Source organism: Diabrotica undecimpunctata, chromosome 3 (assembly GCF_040954645.1).
Source record: "Diabrotica undecimpunctata isolate CICGRU chromosome 3, icDiaUnde3, whole genome shotgun sequence".
In the NCBI taxonomy this organism is placed as follows: domain Eukaryota; kingdom Metazoa; phylum Arthropoda; class Insecta; order Coleoptera; family Chrysomelidae; genus Diabrotica; species Diabrotica undecimpunctata.
In genome coordinates this window covers 150,492,989-150,513,715 of record NC_092805.1, presented here as the reverse complement: position 1 = coordinate 150,513,715, position 20,727 = coordinate 150,492,989, and the positions used below count along the sequence as shown (strand labels likewise).

Below are 20,727 nucleotides of genomic sequence, written 5' to 3'. Positions count from 1 at the left end.
CAAACAATTTCCAAAATTGTTCCAAACTAGTTTCAAGCTAATTGCAAACGGGTTTCAAACCAGTTCTCAACTACCTCAGAGCTAGTTATGTGGTTGGGATATTGACTGCGAAATCTATGGTTCCATTTGACTAAGTGCATCTCAAAATGATAATAATAAATTGACTGCTCGGCGTGTTCGGAACAATCTTTTAAAATAGTAATGCATTTTTTGATAAAGCGTTCATCACTATTTTTTAAAAGTCACTAAAAAGGGCTATATTAAAAAATATTAGAGAAATAATATAAATCCTGGTAGAATAAAATGAATGATTGTTGATTAATTAACTAATATTACCTGTAGCAAATCCAGTCAAAAGTCTTCCAGCAATGATCATGGAAATGGAGCTGGCACTCGCTATTAAACACCAACCAATAACTGTAGGGATGATGGCCAAACGTACAGCCCATAATCTTCCCCATGCATCCATTGCAAGTCCAGCTGTGATTGAACCGACAGGCACGATTATGACTACGACACTAGCTGAAATTTGAATATAAATATTAATTCTACAAAAAACGTGCTAATACACATTTTTGTTCAAAATTTTTCTACGCCGTACAGATTCTTGGTAAATCGAAGTTTTCTGATTTATAGAGGTTTGTGGCATTTTCGTCTCTGACAATATTGTTTTCTTTGTACATTTAAGTATATGGAAATCGTCGTAAGAATCACAATTGGATCATATCTTGGTTAACGTTAGTCCTAGAATATTTCACAATAAAATATTTTAAAGTACAGAAAATAAGCTTCCTTTTTTATTTAGTAATGCATATACCTAAATGTACTAAAAAACAGTTATATTTAGAAATTTATTAAAACTTTGCACAAACCGTTAAAAGAAGAAAACTTTGAAAAAGTGTATCTTGCTTAAAATTAATCCTAAACCTACAATCGACCATTTTAAAAGTAATTGATTTTTATTTCTATTAAATGTAAAACTGCATATAACTAAAACTGCGTAGAAAAAAGTTATAGAACAATTTTTGTGAAAAAAAGAGAAAATATCCGAAAATGGTCTGAGTGGCGAACTCACAGAGTGGCGAGTGGTAAAAAATCGTATCTGGAATACCGTAAATCATAAAGCCTTCTACTAAACGTCATTTTAAAGAGGAAGAATAAAAGACATGTTTTTTTCTGTTTAATAATGCCTATATCTATACCCCTGTGGAAAAAATTTATGGCCCAAAAAAGAAAAATTGCGTGTGTTCACGTTGTTTTGCTTGGTTTTTTGAAAAAAATTTTCTCAAAAAAAATTATTTTTGACTTTCAAAGGTGACATTTCGATTGAAAATTTAATTTCTGAAGATTTATATATGCACATAATTCACCCAAATGCACCCTAGTATATAGAGACTAATTAACTCCTTTCTTAAAAACGCACTCCTTTACATGGTAGCACTCCGAAGTTTTTTTTTATATTTGTAAGTCCATTGACCATTATGTCCTTTTAGCCCTAATTTTTTACGTAATCAATAGAATATTTACCACTTACCCTCTTTATTCAATCATTTGAAATCATTTTCTAGCCACAATAATAACAAAACATATTCGAATATCCACAAGTGCATTATTTCCCAATGAATTACGTACCTATCCAGGCTGATTCATCTTTAGATGCATACAGTTGTCCATCGTCATCTGTTCCATTTTGTAATTGTTTATCCAGTGCTGGCACTAAAATTCCGGAAAATGATAACGATAGACCTACTGCCATGTGAAGACTGGCCGCCAATATCGCTGCCAGAACCTAAAAAAGCCTTTAATAAATATATGTATTCCAAATATTACAGGAAGTGTAATATTGAATTGATCATTGCACCAATGAATTAATTAAGCAGCGAAATCGGGAGCAAGTAAAATTTTGTAGGGGAACGGTAGCTGCATCATGTTTAAGGTTTAAACATTTTTTCAGCTTAAAATTTTGTTATGGATAGATGGAAGCAAAGGGCCCGTTGGTAAATATATTTGAATTTTAACACAAATATCAGTAATGTCTGGAATACTTAAAATGTGCCATAGCCAATTTTGAGTTCTATAATTTATAATTACCTGTGGTAATAGAGTCTTTAACGTCTTTCCATCGTACCTGCTAAGAGATTTACAACTAACAATGATTTCTTGAAATTTTGCATCTTGTTTTTGTTCTTCTTTTATAGCCTTTCTATTTTCCTGGATGCTGAAAAATAAAATGAATAATTAGAAAATTCAATGCATTGAGACAATGATATAGGAAAAATAAATTACCGCAATTTTTACTACTTATAGATATAGTACTTTTATACTGTTTTTGGTGCTACTGAATCACAGAAATATAAAAACCTAGATTCATGAAAACTAACGGTTATCCAAAAGCCATGATTCATGAAAAAACACAAGCGTAAAATAAAAAAAAAAAGATTATACAAATAGTGATCAATTAATAGATCAATAGTTAAACTAATTATTAAGATGGCGACCGTACCTCAGCGGCTAAAACTGAGATCTGACAGAACGTGGCGCGGCGTTCTTCATCGGCGAAGAGAAATAAAAAATACACAATAGACAAAATATAAAAACGGGAATCAACGCAACGTAAAATACCATTTTAACCCTCAATATTTGTGGATTAGGATCCCAGTGATAGGGCAAAACTGTCTATTTATGGCCATCGTATCCAGTCCCGTTGTTTGTCGGTAAATTAACAGTTCACAGTTCGGTTCACAGTAAGTTGGAAGCTAATCCGACGTGAATAGGGACAGGTACGCTCAGTGTCGTGGTAATTCTACCATGGAGTGGTCTAACGAAGTTGTGTTATATGGACTAACCCCTTAATCTCGAGAAGACACGCTCCATTGAGGTGGTTATTAAAAAATAAAGATTGCTTAATTTCACACTAACATGGAATGCCAACCGTATTTGTTTTTCTTTCCACTATTATCTATTTTCTATTACTCTTTGCGATGTGAACCTTCTGTGATATGTGGGCTTAATCCACAGCGCACGAGTTTGACCCTCATCACAAACAACAACATTTGTATTTATGTCCTGCTGGGTTAGTGACTCAACTCGAGTTACCTAAAACCGGGTTAAAGATGCAACTGACGCCAGAGCAATCAGAAAGGATCTCCCCAGAAAAAATGCCATACGATGTTATTATTATCAGTTAAAAGACTTTAAGAAAAACTTTAATTTAAATATGTATCAAGATAGACATGAATAAAACTAATTAAAAAATGTGTGTATGTTATATTTATGTTTGATCTATCCGTTATACTTTCAATTCAACACCACAAGATTTCGATAGGATTTCTTATAATTAGCTATATAAACTTTCAACTTCATATATCCTTTTTTAAACATTTATCTAAATACCGTCCAACTTTAACAAGTTCGTACGTTTAGATATTTAGGAAATAAATTGACCTTCTTCTTTAAGTTCCATCTTCTATCGAAGGTTGGAAACCATCATGGTTAGGCGGACCCTGTTGACTGCCACTCTAAATCGTTCTGCACTACTGCATTCAAACCATTCTCACAAGTTCTTAAGCCACGATATTCTTCGTCTTTCCACATTTCGCTTTCCTCGAATTTTGCCTTGCATAATAAGTTGCAATAATGAGTATCTTTGCCCTTTTATCACATGACCTAAGTTCCCAAGTTTTCTTATTTTGAAAGTCAATATTATTGCAGCTTAAGTTCCTATTCTTCTCGTAACTGCTTCGTTTGATATTCTTTGAGTCCATGATATTCGTCCAATTCTTCTGTAACACCAAAATTCAATGGCGGCTAACTTATTCAGATGCACTTGTTTTAATGTCCATGTTTCCAAGCCATAAAGAAGAGTAGTGAATACGTACCACCGAAGTATCCTTAGGCGTAGTTCTAACCTTATATTCCGAAAACAAAGAAACTTTTTAAGTTTAACGAATGATGCACGTGCTATTCCAATACGTGTCTTAATTTCTCTGATTTGGTCTACATTTGATGTTATCTATGTTCTTAAGTATTTGTAGATATCCATACTCTCAATTATAGTATCTTCAACCATCAATTGGATGTTTGCATCTGCTGATTTAGTCATGATCATGCATTTAGTTTTTTTTTCAAATTCATCCTTGGTCCTTCTTGATGACAGCATTCATTAAGGCGATGCATTAAGTTTTGTAAATCATTGTTGTTATTTGTCATTATTATTGTATTGTCAGCAAAACGCAAGTTATCCAAAACTTCTCCGTTGGTAGATATAGCTTCTAATGAATCTGAGAGGGCTTCTTTAAAAACCGCTTCACTGTGGGCATTGAAGAGTAGTGGTGACAGCATGCAACCCTGCCGGACTTCTCTCTGTATTTTGATATCTCGGGTGTTCTGGTTGTCAACTCTTACCTTCTCAGTTTGATTTCAATATAGATTAGATATAATTTTCATACCACGAATGTCAATATTTTTGCTTTTTAATATAACTACAAATTTTTTATGTTCAATCTTATCAATTGCTTTTTCAAAGTCTACAAAACACAAGTACATGTCCTGATTCATGTCCATATATCTCTAGGCCAGCACATTTAAGCCGAACACAGCATCCCTTGTGCCCATATCACTAAATGAACAGTGGAAACTAAATATAAAATTAAAAACAAGAATTTGTCAGGCCATAAATATGTAGGTACATCAGATGAAAGCAAAGCATCTTCAAACGAAAACTAGGCTTATAAGTCCAAATTAGTAAATGCTACGTTTGGTGTGTCCTTCTGTATGGAGTTGAGACGTGGACACTAAAATTAAAATACCATGAGATGCCTTTGAAATGTTGCTCTATGGTAGAATATTTAGAATATCATGGAAACAACACATAACATCAGTTGTACTAGTAATGGAGTGCATCACGAGAAGAAAACGGCAGAAAAAATTTATTTGATGGTATTAACTCACAACAAGAATAAAAAAAACCAAAAAAGGTAAAAAAGGTGGAATGAAACTGTAAATATGTATTTCGTCACCAGTGCGGTGCAGCTAAAATAGAATAGAAGAAAATTAACTTTGAAAACAATAACTACAGGAGCAATGCGATCCTTTTGTGGCAATAATATTTGAAGACCCTGAGTTTTCAAAGCAATCACTTGAGTTTTTAAGTTTAAGTATCGATCACAATAGATTTGATAAGACTTCTCCTTGGAGACAATCTTTTATTGCTGTCATAGTGGACAACTGATCTCTTAGGTAGGTAATAATATTCCTTGCACTGAGTATGCATGAGCATGAGGAAGGTATAGGCATACTTTTTTCAATTACGGCAGCATTAATAGACTCCAATAAGGTATTATCCAATCCCCTTTTATTTCTATGAATGCACATAATACGACTTCGTTTGACGAGATAACCTTTTTAAGATCTTTAAAAAGACAATGCAAACAACCTATTATGTCTTAGTCTAGTTGATTGGCAAATTATTCTTTATGCAGCGGTATAGTTGTGAAGGATTCATTTCTTATGTACCTACATGTTTAGTATTTTTTCACGGCTTTTTGGAGAAAGGGGATTAGGCTAATAGCTTTGGGTTAATGACTTTGGGTCCTCTGAAGAGCGTTTGGCATTGTCACTCATAGAAATACCACTCACAGAAATTGTTGCACTTCCCAGAGCACTTATAAACTATTCTTAGGCGTTAAAACTGTTGATAGCCCATTCTATTTTATTTTTTACGAGGATTTTTTCAAAAAAGTCTTTGAGATTCTTGATGATTTGTATAAAGATTCATCGAGCTCAGTCTTCGGTTCATTTTCGATAGACGTTGTACCAAAAAAGTAAAAATTTGAAAAGGCATCGCATACTTTCCTCTTTGGCTCCCGCAAACTGACCATTTGGCTTTTTAAGTAATCCACTGTTAGAGTGGTCTTTTGAAGGTACACTGAAGGGCTAAATTGGTAACCCCTTATAGATTTAACTCCATGTTCTTCTACTAGACATTCTGAATTCAGTGTTATATTTTGTGTTCCTAATTCTCTGTTGCCGACGACGCAATAGTTTTTGCAGATAGTCTGGACGGTTTGCAAAGAATAATGTCGCGTATATCAGATATAAGTAGAGAACACGGACTTGATCTTAATACGAAGAAAACAAAGTACATGGTGGTTAGTAAGCGCGAAATATTAAATACACAGCTTTTGGTTAACCAACATCCAATTGACAGAGTGGACAGCTACACATACCTTGGTAGCAGCATTAACAGCCAATTGGATCACTCCAGTGAAATAAAACAACGCATTGGAAAAGCGAGATCGGCGTTTATAATGATGAAGTCCCTTTTCAGAAGTCACGATGTTCCACTTGCTACCAAAATCTCTCTCATTAGATGCTATGTATTTTCTACGTTATTATACGGAGTAGGGGCCTGGACACTTTCCGAAGCTTTTTTAAGAAAACTCGAGGCATTCGAGATGTGGTGTTACAGACGTATTTTAAGAATTTCATGGGTGGATCGTGTGACTAATGTTGAGGTCCTACGTAGAATAGGCAAGGAATGCGAGATTATTAACGCCATCAAAGAGCGCAAACTAGAATATCTTGGCCATGTTATGAGGAATGAACAGAGATACGGCTTGTTGCAACTTATTCTTCAGGGCAAGGTATTTGGAAAGAGAGGACCAGTGAGAAGAAGAATATCTTGGCTTCAAAACCTGAGAAAGTGGTTTAATACATCGACAACCGGACTATTCAGAATAGCAGCAAGCAAAGTTAGGATAGCCCTGTTGATCGCCAATATTCGGAACGGATAGGCATCGTAAGAAGAAGAAGAATTCTCTGTTCCACCAAGCCACATATGTTTTGACGACTTTATTCTTGAGAAGACAAGCTTCTGCCTAGAAATTTATTATCGTATGTCTCATGCAGAGTGACGTTGTTTCGAGTTCCTCTGTGGTTTTAATTTTATAATTGTTTCCATCAACATCTGACCTTAGTTTGTTTTTTTTTACAGATGCCATTAATCTGTTTCGGTATACGACAGGACTGGTCGTATAGGCTAGAGTTCTGTAATCCAACATTAAAGTCCCAACAGAAACGTGCTGGTGATCTGGCAAGAATCAAATTTTGAGTAAACAGTCAATAAACTATATAAAAGCAACGTTTGTAATCAACATGAACTTAAAATTTGCAATTGTTGCTTTAATCTAAACGCAATGGTTTAGAATACAGTTGGTCCTTTAAATCATATCTGAAATACATATCTGCGATCTGCATTGAGACCTGAACATCCCAAAGATTGAAGAAGTAATTTAAGAATTATGTTCGAAAGCATGATGTAGGAAGACACATTCATGAAAAAGTTGGGATAATGCCGCTTCTTTACGGTCCTGATAAAAAAAAGAAAAGGTGTAAAAACTCTTAGATCAGATTTAAAATGTGATTTTACTACATTCGTAAATTGGTTATATTTCAAAAACATATTGTATTTCTTTATTGTTATATCATTGTCAAAACTTTCCTATACATTAATTACCATCCTTCAGACTAGTTTCTGATTTTTAGATTGCAGATTAGTCTATAGAGTCGTAACACCTGAGTATTTACTAATTTGCACAATGTAGAAACACGTGAATGCACAGATCCTCTTGACCTCAAATTTATCAAACTATAACTACATATTTATACTTGGGTCGGTCTTGATAAAACAAGATTGAAGCGTTTCACTTGTAAAGAACATCCTAATTTAAAATTCTATTATCGGTTTAATGTTAATTTCAAACATTTACTATCAAAGACGAGATGTAATATCTTGAGCAATATCCGTACGACATGAAATTATCATTTATATTTTATAAACAATGTAGTCGTATAAAGAAATAAAGGTTAAAAGAAATATGCGTAATGAGGTACATGATGTACATCTACTACCTCTAGAATTAGAGATGCGCGAAATTTTATCGATCCAGATTTTTTTATAACGATGACTTATTTAGGCATCAAAAGGAATAATTTTTGAAGCTTGTATTTACACCCAAAATGTAGCTAAAATCACAACCAAATTCAATTATCTCTTCTTATCAACCGTATCAATGTAAGTCATTAAGTTTTCACAGTCTAAAACAAACATATTTATAAGATGACAATTCATCAAATAGTCGTATCGGTGGATTAGTGATTAGTGGACTGGCAGACACACTTCGAAGTGAAAAGTTTACTCAGTTGAAAGATTAAATCCATAGTAGAAAGAGAAATATTCCAAATGCAGCGTTGTCAAATCCAAAATGAGTCGGTTGCTTTAAATTAGAGGTAATTTGTCAAATGTTCCGGTTCAGCTAAAATACTGTTCAATATGCTGCAAAAGCGGACACCTCAGCAATGAATACCTTGAAAAATCTATTATCTGTCCATATTGCTGACAGCTCCATAATGATCAGTCCATAACACAGGTCTACTGCATGTCCTAAGCCAGATGTTCCCTTAATGGAAACCACCCAAAATTTTCACAAAAATACCCATACAGAAAAATCCAACCAAAAACACAAAACAAACACAACCCGTACACACTCCTAAGCCAATCCTCTCATACGACCTATCCTCGGACATGAAATCCTTAATCCACTTCACATCCAGGTGAAGACATAGCCACAGCTATCCTCCACGCGTTTTATATCAAACATAATCTGAAAAGGACCGTTTTCCAATGGAACTTGTACTTAGTAGCGGTCTTGGACCAACTGGCACTCACAAAGGTAGGAAATCCTTCTGACACTACTGCTTTGTAGCCACTACATAAGCCCGAGGAGAGCAACACACCGATTGACGTTTCCCAAGTCACAAACCCCATGCTTGAATAGACACCAGGGCCTAAACAAGGTAAAAACGTGTTCATTCATTCAAATTCAGGCATTTCGGGGCTGAATGCTCATTCGTTGATCCCTATCGGAAAGTACATATTACTCATCAAGTATTTATTTTCTGGTTCTGTATCAAGTCTCAAATTTTGAAAGGGAGGTCGCTAGAAATGTTACTTCAGTAATTGACATTTAATTGACAAATTTGAGTTTTTATAAAAAATAAGATGATGTAAACATGATGTAAAAAATAATATCTGAATATAAGATATTGTATTTAATAAGCATTTCTATTAAAACAAAGCTTACTGAAAGGTAAATAATTTTAATTCTTATTATGATTGATTACGGAAACATAACATGGACTCATATAGAGGGTACACTTAATTTTCCAAATTAATTGAACCGCTAAACGTTTATTAAAAAAGGAATAAAAGAAATTTTGACAATAAAGTACGTTCGCAATAATATAGACCTTCTTCCAGTCTTTGAAATTAGAGAGCGATAATTGAATATTTCACGATACTGGCTTGCTGATGAGAACGATTAAGACTTGTTTAAAAACTAAAAAAAAAAATTAAAATAATAATTTATATCAAAAAAAGAAAGAGCAAAGAAAGCAAACGATTTTAATTAGATTAGGATTTTAATTATATTAGATCTATCTGAAACTAATAAAATACTTGTTCAAAAAAGCCATGGAAAAAATATTTTAGCACGTTCTTAACACTTAAGTACTGACATATGAATATTGGAACACAATTAGTGACGTGTTGTCTGTGAGACTACCCTAAATAAAAACAATTTTTTGCATGTTTTTTTTTGTGAAATTCAGTTATATATTTTAAACATCTTAATTACATTTGCAATAATATATTTTCAATAAACATCAAAAGCCAATATAAAGTAATTGAAAAAAAATTATTACTTTGAAAACCGAAAAATATATAAAATGTAACACTTTAGTCTATAGTAAAAAAAATAATTATAAATTATTATTAACTAATACAGATCTAGTGTTTCTTATGGAATATAACAAAATGTATATGAAGTAAACATACACATGAAAAAGTAAATTAAACATAAGTTAACAAATGTCAAAGTACATCATTTTCTATACTCTTTACTCATCTTTTGTGCATCTTTCGGGCACTATTGCAAATGTATTTAGTCATTCGTCTTTGTTTACTTGGACAAATCGACCATATCTTTCTTTTTTCCAAGATGTCATCTACAAGGTGTGATGCAGATGTTTCTCTTGAATACCTAATACCCGACATACAAATTTTTATTTCTCTTTGAATATGATTTATGCTTTCCCGTCTTCGCATATATGATTCTAGTAACTGTTTTGCCAACTGTTTTAAAAAATTATATTTTTCCGATATTGTAGGATTGTCTTTGTATACCTGATAAACTATGTATGTATGCATTGCTGCAAGACATATCTACAATTCTGAACAATTTTCCCATTGGCCATCTTTGGGTACGACGTCTGCATGTACTTTTGGAACATTTCTAATCTAGTGAGTCGACTCCTCCTTTGGTCGTATTGTAGAATGATACAATTTCTGGCTTGTTCGTTTGCGAATCAGTGTATTTACTATGGTGCATTGAGGATATAAGAATTGTATCATCAATGTCATATGTACAGTAAAACCATATAGGGTGCTTCCTATCTCCCTCTTTCTATTTAATAGAAAAGAAGGAGGAATTTCTTCTTTTTTTTTTCGCGGTTTCCACATAAGTCAAACCATTGTTCCTTAAAAGTTGCACTAATTCGATCGATGGAAACCAATTATCTGAGGTGACATTTCGGTTTGTTTTGGACAATGGACGAGAAAGTCGTAACACAGATTGAGTTGGCTTCAAAAGATTTTTTTCATCTTCTAATAGTTCACGACCATCAGGCTCATTCTCGCCATATATATAGCTATTATACAAAAAATACCCATTCCTGGCATCTGGGAGACGCATGAGTTTGAAACCATATTTATCGGATTTGTTCGGCATGAAAATATTAAAGTTACATCTGCCCCGAAAACTAACTAGCATCTCATCGACACATACAGTCTGGCCAACTAAATATACGTTTTGACAATTTAATACAAACTTGTTAAATATTTCTGATATTGGAGCAGTTGGATCAGCTTGTTGACGCTGTTTTCGGTCGTTGGGATTATCAAAACGAAGACACCGATCTTTACTCATCTCATAACACGCCGAAAAATGTCTCTTCCGGTACCGTCCGTAGCAAAAATGGTGCGAATACACTTATCATTTGAGTTGAAACCGGCAGTATAAATTAGGGTACCCAAAAATGATTTCATTTCAATCCAATCCTTGTCACGAATTTCACTTAAATTATTTCTTTTGTATTTTTCCCGATAACTACAGATTTTAGCGTTGGTCCAGTGAATAATTTGCTCAGTCCTCTCTGTAGAAAACAGTAAATTCCAAATATCTAAAGGGTATAGAAAATTATGTACAAATCACAGTATCGTCCATCTCTAGCTATATTCAAATATATTAAAATATTCAAATTAATATTCATAGAGTAAACCTCTCATTGTACTGTAAATCAATGTCCTTACAAACGCTATATATCAATTTACCAAATAGGTTGAGTATTACATTTGATAAATAATAATATAATAATTAAATTCAATAATAGAGAAAATTTATTTTGAAACGACGACAATATATAGTTAATTTCCCAGGACATATGCTCTCCATGTTCTCCACCTCAATTTCACTATGATAGGAAAACCTAAAAGAATGGTTCTCAGTCCCGGGTAGATGGTAAATCATTAGAGGGTGCGAAGAATCCCCGTCTTGGCACAGTGAAGTTAATAAATAAAATAGCCTCATGGAAAGTACGAACATTATTTTCTGCGCAAACGTAATCAAAGAAATAAAGAGAATGAATATACAAATTGTAGGTATCAGCGAAAGGAAAAACGATGTTTCGCCAGGTAGGAATGGTAGGTAGAAACTCAGTTTCGCCAGGTAGAAAATCGTATGATTTCTCTTGTTGTTAGATACTATGAATTTGAAAAATTTTACAGATTGAAAGACATATACGATATTGACTATAAGCAATATAAGCATATTGACTATAGCAAAACAATTTCAGTAAGATTTCAATGATGAACAGTGCGGTACTATATTGTGTACTAAAGAGACTTTTCTTCTTCTTCTAGTGCCGACTCAACTAATGAAGACTGGCTATAACCATTGCATATGTTTAATTTATTAATGTTTTATTTTATTTCATTAAGATGCCACAATAAAATAGCTTCAGAACACTAATAAGTAGAAGGAGAAGTTGAAACGCAAATGAGGTAAAAACTCTGACCAGACGCAGTAATGACATTCGCCTTATAAGCAATGTATTTTGGGAAAGGCCAGATAGGGGAAGATCTGCAGGACAGTCCAGAAAAAGATTGAAAGATATAGTCAGAGGATCTGCAGAAAATGGAAGTGAGAGTACGGGAAATATTGGCACAGGATCAACAAGAATGGAAGGCAATAGTAAACGCGACAAAGACTCGAAGAGTTATAACGCCATTGATGTAGGTTTATTGTTTTTGTCAATTATTCGGATCTTTTGTAAGTTGTATTATCCTGTTTTTTATGTATTTCCTCCATCTCAATGCATGTTTCCATTATTCTTTTTTCCTTCGCCTCTTTTCCTTTTTTTTTTCGTTAATACACTTTTCGAAAAAACCTATATGTCAACAATTACTGATCCCACATCTTTTAGAATTGTCTTCGTATTTGTTGTTTTAAAGTCTAGACAGATAATACCAATAATATATTTTTTCTTTGAAACTTAATCCGCAGAATAAATATTTTTTCCTTATATTGATTGTTTGCAAGTCATTGGTGTGTAAAATTTTAAATTAAGTGATGTTCATATGGTTTTGATATTTACAAAAATATGTTCATGCACGACTACGTTGAAAAAGTGGTGTTATATTAAAAAAATGTGCATGGATTTTACGGTTATTTACACATTGAATAAAAAACAACATTATTTAACTAGTATCTTAATTTTATTATTGTTGTATTTATTAATTTCTCTCTTATAACATTGTAATTGCGATATTAATTTATCATTAGATAGTTTCTTAGAAGAAGAAAAAAATATGACAGTTTGATGAGAGATCAAATTATGAAATCAGAATCAAAGCCTTTCTTGAAGGTTTATCATGATAACAAATAAAAATCTGTGGCTAACGGACCCGCTTTCAAGCCCTATTCTCTCTCTCTCTCTCTATCTGTCTCTCTCTCTCACACACACATACACACACATACACGCGCGCCATATTGGCAGCAATACTGTTTTTTTGCAAAATGGTGGCCTTCTTTATAATTATGTCGACTTATTTCATAGTATTATTATTTTGAGACTTCTCTTACCATTGCGAGTTTAATCCAATTGAATTACTCAATTAATTAGATCCACACAACTACAATATGTTCAACTAATTGTTGCATAATAAAAATAATGGCAGACACTGCAACGCGACGTTTTAACATTTTGAGGTCCTAAAGAAATCCATATACCTAGTCATCCTCATGACAACTTTGTTTTATCATCTCAAAAAATTTGCAATATGTATAATATAAAAATGAGTAAATAATTAAAAAAAAAAGATATCTAAGAAGCTATCGGCTGATATATTCCTTTTGCTCTGAAGTATTGAACAAAACGCTTCAGTCTGCGTCTAGTCACTACTGCGGTTACATGTACCTATGAATTTAGTTTCTCCTTTATTTTGCTGCGGCTTTTAGTCAACCATTGCTCGATAGTGTTCAGGGTTCTCGAGAATAGCTGTGAAGCAATTTGTGTGAAATTGGTGTGAAAGGTAAAATTATCAGCCTATAATGGCTATTGCATGTTGGTAGTATATCCTCTGTATATATGTGGTACACCGTACAGAGGAACTGCAGCCTACACCGGGTGGACAATAGAATATTCTTCGTGCTACCTCTTCTAAACGATTTACTTCATCGATATCATCACTCCAACTTTTCCGAGGACGCCTCCTCTTTTTGTTTTGCGGGAAAATCACTTTTAATATTTATCGAGAATATATGCCTCGACAAAGATATCTTTACAACTCTCCAAACAACGTCAGCTGTTTTTGATCTATCTTCCCAGTTATATTATGTCGATTTAGTTTCATTGTGTTGACGCTGACAGTGAGTGGTATGTTGTGTGACAATTATGTAATACATGTGACGGAAATGAGTAGTTCTTAGATGCACGAGCGGAGTGAAAAAAAGAATAAAAGTAGGGAAATCTAGGGGTGGCACCCATTGATGTGAAAATGAGAGAACATAGGTTACGATCGTTAGAGTCGAGATTCTAATTATAAAATTTAAAGAACTGCTGATTTTTAAGTTGCTGGGATGACGACCAAAGAAAACCTGGTGGGAGACACTTATACGTTGATGTTTAAATTATTTGTAATTTTTTTATCTATACCTATGTTAAAAGAAATTGTTAGCAGTTGCTTTTCTACATACGCTATATTTTGTTCAACTATATTTTCAGATACGACCTGATTACTTCTACCCGTAGAACCTCGTTAACATAAAAAAAGCTACTGCCCCGGATATAATTTTAAAAAATCCGCAGATCGTATTAAATAATTTTCAAGTAGAAGTACGTAAATATCATAGATACTGGGTGTATTAAATGATAAAGTGCTATAAGTTAACTGAAGAATTAAAAATCAGAAAAAACTCGCCGTATAAGGTGCAGCAATTGGTCACACCGGAACAAAAATGTTGTTTCGAGTTTTTTCCGCTATCCTTTCGCTATAATCCGAAGGACTTCTTATGTTGTTTATCGAACTTAGAATAATAAAAATTAATCGACGATTATTATGCCAAATGTTGTATTATGCAACAATTAAGTTACAAAATCAAAGAAAAATACACGAATTTGATGAAAAAGAAAGTGCCATTCTATTGGGATATCAACTCTAAAGAACTGTGTGGAAAAATAAATTAGGCGTTTCCTTTGTTATTTACTCTATGTAGTTATCGAACATTCTGGTATTTATTACATGTATCTACTGTTTAAACCAGATGCTGTTTATTAATTATCTTTAATTGGAATTAACCACAATTTCAGTTGAAAATACCTTTATTTTGACGTTCTGATTTAGACTTTGACAATATATTTCGAGAAAGATTCCGAAGTGAACATACAAACCTCAAAATAAACGTATTTTAAACTGATATTGTGGTTAATTCGCATTAAATATAGTAAATAATATTAAAATGCCACAACAAAATAGCTTCGGAATAGATGCTGTTTGTAACATTATTGTAATTTGTACTTTTTTAATTTTTTTGTTTATTTTGTGCCTTTTTTAAATTGATGGGTTTCGTTGGGGTTAAAAAGTTTGATCATGTGTCCGAACTGGTAACTTTCTGAAAAGTACCACTTCTAGTTGGGTTGTTCAGCGGACAAGACGTGTCAACTTAACGCGATTTTTTTGATTTTATTGATTTATTTTAAATATTTATTGTTAATGTTATTAAGAGATGTAATCTTACTACAACGAGTATTTCTATTAAGAGATATATAGCCGTAATAATATCAAATCAAACTCTAAAGTAAACATCGATTTATTCTTAAGTCTCCCGATATTTGTTGTAGTGTAGAGTCAGTGTTTGAATTTTCAAGAGGGAGACCATCAACAACTGTAAGTTTTATTATGTTACACCTGTATGTAACCTAGAAAAGCTTGAGAGTTACTGGAGCTTTGGCAAATTCAAGATCATATATTTATCCACCAGTAGAGTTTCTATTGAGTACCAGATTAATTCATCATCATATAACGGGGGTCCTACGGCGATTGCCGCTTCCCGCATTTCAGCCTCCATATTTTCCTATCTCTCCAATCTCCCTCTTCTAAGCCTCTAGATTGCATTGTTTTTGTAATTTCTCTTCTCCAGGAATTTGGTGGTCTTCCCCTTTTCCTTCTTTCTGGCGGAACATACATTAAGGCTTTCTTTGGCCACCGCTCCTCCTCCATTCTCATCACGTGACCATACCATTGTAATCGCCTTCCTTGTATTCTATCTGAAAGAGTATCTCTAATTCCTGTACGGTTTCGTATTTCCTCATTCCTGATTCTTTCCATTCTCGATACTCGACATGACCTTCTAAGATAATCCATTTCCACAACGTCTACTTTATCTCGTTCATTCTTTGTCATCGTCCAACATTCGGCACCATATGTGGTAATTGGTTCTACAATTGCTCTGTATACGCGAAGTTTCGTATGCATCTTTATTTTATTAGACCACAGTAATGAATTCAGTATTCGGATGCATTTTTTCCCTTGGGTTATTCGGTTTTGTACATCTATCTTAACTCTGCCATCTGCTGATATGATGCTTCCTAGATATTTATACTGGTTGCAGCCTTTTATGACTGCGTTTTCAAGCCTCAGATCTGTGGTATTTCCTCCAATTTTTAAATATTCTGTTTTGCTTATGTTTACAGTAAGCCCCCATTTGGCATATTCCTCAAATAATTTTCGATTCATATAATTTATATCTTCCTCATCGGTTGCAACCACCACCTGATCATCTGCAAACAACAATGTATACAGAGTTTCTTGTCCCACTTCGATGCCCATAAATCTACATTTATTTCTCCAATTCCTCAATGCTTCTTGGACGTATATTTTAAAGAGTGTCGGTGACAAACAGCATCCTTGCTTTAGGCCTTTAGTGACTTTAAATTCATTTGAGGTTCTGGTTCCAATTTTTACATAACTAACTGCATTTTCGTACAATTTATATATCGCTCGGATATACGTCGAATCCAATCCGGACCTTTTGAGGACCTCAAACATTTTCTTTAACGGGACACTATCATATGCTTTCTCAAGGTCTATAAATACCAAATGGGTCTCTCTACTTCTTTCGACACGCTTTTCAATTATTTGTCGTAGGATAAATATATTATCAAGGCAGGATCTCCCGGTACGAAAGCCGCTTTGTTCTTCAATATCTTGTATCTGTCTTTCAACCCTCTTCTTTAATATTCTGCCGTACAACCGGCCCACAGAGCTCGTCATACTAATACCTAGATTAATTAAACCTTAATACCTTACCAGATTATACCTTACCAGATTAATTAAAGAAGATTAAACGAACTAATCTTCCAGAGTCATTGAATCTTGATAACGACAGTGCTGCAATTCAATTTGATGACGGCAGTGCCGAAATTTAATTTGATAACCGCAGTGCTGGTTTGTTTTGTGTTTTATTTTTAAATTTTGTTTTCGAGTTCTTCTAGATTCTATTTAATTTTGCATGTCATTTTATGTGGGATAATTGTTAAGTCAAGTTTTTTTGTTTTACCACCTAAAAATTTGTCTATATGTTTCACTTTTATTTGCATATCAACCATTTCTTGAAATAAATTGTTTATCTTTTTTATTCTTGTTTGCTTTTTAACTATTTGTTGAAAAAAATTGTGTTTGTTTTGAACTGACTTATTTATTTCTTTTACGAACAATAAGTCCCCTGATCGAGTATTAAATTTAAAAATTTTGATAGTTCTATTACGACGAGAAAGAAAGATCTGGCCGTACAAGCCTTAAGTAGGTATGTGGACTATTTTCGCTGAACAAATTTGTTATTTATTTAAGTATAGAGTGTTGGCAACATTTAATCAAAAATTTTTACTTCAAGATATTTTACATTTTTGATTTTCAGGACGAAACGTTAGTAAAGATTTAAGCTTTCTTAATTTTCTTCTATTATTTACAAAAAAATAAGTGCCGCCCTTTACCTATCTTTTGTTTCGTATATGTGGTAATTTTTTCTGTAGAACCAAATACCAATTGCTAAAGCTAGTTTAGAAGCCACAACTCGCTCTCCACCAATCATCTATCTGCCGTTCGCATTATATCAACTGGTGACCTTTCTCGAACCTATTGGTATATGTATAATGTCAAATATTTCACAATATAATATGGAATCCTCAAAGAGTAGGTGTATGTAATATAAACGAGTTTTTAATAGTTTATTATCACAAAATATAAATATGAGATTACGGTATACGAGGACAAGGTGCAATGTTCTTTGCCCAGCCCATAGATAGCACTGCTATATATAAATGAAATTGCAATTTTATTATATTGGCACAGTGATTTGAAATGGTTAACATCAAATCTGAACTTTATCAAATATATTGTGTTGAAATATGTGAAAATTGCCTAAACTTTATTGTTGTATACTGCAGTATAAATTATTTTATAAAGTTGTGTATCTGTTACGCGAAGGAGTGTAGGTGAAGCTATAGTTTGATGTTGAAGATTGCGAGTTAAGTGATTTATTTTATTTAGGCACAGTTAAATCTACCAACACTTTTATTACTATTTTTCTTGAAAACTGAGTTTAAACAATACTTTGCTATGTCGATGAATACTTAATTGTGTGTGCCATAACTAAGGCGAGATATAGTGCTATTAACTGAAAACTGTGATATGATTGTCTTAACTGACAAAGACGAGATAATATGTGTAGAGAGATATGTCCTACTGAGGATAAGATATAATTTTTGTCTGGCAAGCATTTTATAGTAATTTTAACTGAGGGGAGATTTTTTACGATTTTTTATGGCATTTCAGTTCTGTAAATTCCAAGCAATAAAATATTTTATGACCAGCTATTAAAAAACCTTTTAGTAAGAATAGAACAATGAAACATGTAGGTGTGTGTATATAGCGTCAGTTTTACTGACGCATATAGTTGGCGCTGCAGATATTGTGTAAATAATATATAGAAAAGGGTCTGATTTTTGAGGCAATAACAATTTACTTTTAAGACATTAAATCAGACGATATAAGTGTGGAAATTTTAATACGGCTTTTGGAGAAGATGCATAATAAAATATCAAGCAGACATACGATTGATAACATGAAACCCCAAGAACCCTTCTTGATTATCACATTAGGTTGACCGTTGGCCCTTTCAGTTTAGGTGAAAGAAATGAACGGGAAGATGGATTCATTGAATTCTACGGTCAAAAACAAGGGTCAATGATATCACAACAAAAATGGCCAAACTCAAATTGTTTTCCTATCCTTCATATGTTAACTTAGACTTAACTGGTAACCTTCAAAGAACGAATAAACCCAGTGTTAAGTGGGATAATGAGTACAGATGTTAAAGACTTTCTGAAGGGGCTTTAAACTAGCCATATTAGGTACTGCTAATCAATGTCATCAATCCGCAAGTAGTAGTTGTAAACGATGGATTAGTACCAAAACATGGGAAATTATAGAACAAAGAAGGAAACTTAAAATTGGCAGTTATTGATTAAATGATTATAAAACCTTCAAGAAAAATTTAACGAAGACGAAGACGTGGCAAAGATTAAGATCAACATGTTTCTAACATTTCCAAGTAAATGGAAATCCATATACTTCAAAATGAAACAATAGATTTCTTTCAAATCTCTTTTAGAAAGTGAAACTGCGTACTGCTCGAGAATTTAAACCCACAAACTAAAGATGATGAAACAGGTAATGTGGTAAGTGCTATGGACGCGATTCTGGAGACTTGGAAGAACGAAACTGCACAGAACTTTATGAAGAAATATCGTCTAAAATTAATCATATCTCAGCACTAGAAATCACATTAACAAATCTAGAATCAGATATCCTAAGGGCTGAAGTGGATGAAGCCATAAAACACCTTAAAAGAAATAATTCACCAGCTTTTATATAACAAGGGGACCCTGGTCCCAATTATTGTAAAAACTGGACCTTACACGAAATACGTTCACCGGAGAAATATTCAACAAGCAGTGTTTTACACAAAGAGACTATATTGAGAAATAAATGCATATTCATCAAAAAAACTATATTTTTATTACCAAGTCGAGAACTCTCTTCACGTTGCCCTCGTAACTATTTTCCAACTCACGTATTTCTATACTTATGTATGTCAAGAATGGAATTAAACCCGGCGAAAGTATCATTTGAAAAGACCAAATTTGGATAACCCACATAATAAATTAATTTTCTTAAACAAAGAGTACGGTAAAAGTAACGATTGGTAATTTTTTATGTAATCTTTTGCATAAACTTTGCAGAATAAGTGTTCTCGATAAACAAGAACGTTTGCCCCTTAGTACTGAACATACGAACGACACATAATTTTTTTGAATAGGTTATGTCATTTTTCGAAAAATTTAATTGAAATAAAGATAAAAGTATAATATTTTTATAAGACTTACAAGATATATTATTTTTCAATAGATCTAAATGAAAACTTCTTTAAAATAAAATTACAATTGAACTTTGATTAATCAACACTCTTTAAACCGTAAGTTGTTTCTGTTAACCGTCAGTATTATCCAAATAAATGCATAGTACCTACACTCTTCAAAATATATCTAAATGAGGCACTCTCAGTGTGGAGAAGAAAGTGCTGCAATATGGGCATCCCAATCGGATATGATAGATTGTACACGATACACTTCGCTGACGACCAAGCCATTCTAGCTGAAGACGAGAGTGATGTAGGCTACATGCTTAGAAAACTGGAAGATGAGTATACTAAATGGGGCCTCAAAATTAATATACAAAAAACTGAGTACTTAGTTGTAGGAGAAAAACCAGAAAGCCTACAAATCGAAATGGGAACTATAAAACCAACAGACAATTTCAAATACTTGGGAGTCCAAATAACCTCAAAAGCAGGAAGTAGCGAAGAAATACACTCCAGGATTGGCCAAGCAAGATCAGCCACCAGACAGCTACACGGACTATTATGGAATAAAAAAATAACAAAAGAAAATAAAAGAAGAATCTATAAAACAATAATAGAAAGTATTGGGTTG

The 20,727-nt window shown here is 33.2% G+C and overlaps 1 protein-coding gene across 1 annotated transcript in view; it reads right to left on the bottom strand.

The window, feature by feature from the left end:
* LOC140437562 (facilitated trehalose transporter Tret1-like) overlaps nt 1-20,727 on the bottom strand; it is a 124,151-nt gene that overhangs the window by 21,827 nt on the left and 81,597 nt on the right. The window contains exons 4-6 of the mRNA XM_072527160.1: nt 2,092-2,218; nt 1,633-1,789; nt 337-522 (exon numbers count right to left, since the gene is read on the bottom strand). Coding sequence (XP_072383261.1) covers nt 337-522; nt 1,633-1,789; nt 2,092-2,218 — 470 coding nt within the window. The remainder of the gene's footprint in view (nt 1-336; nt 523-1,632; nt 1,790-2,091; nt 2,219-20,727) is intronic.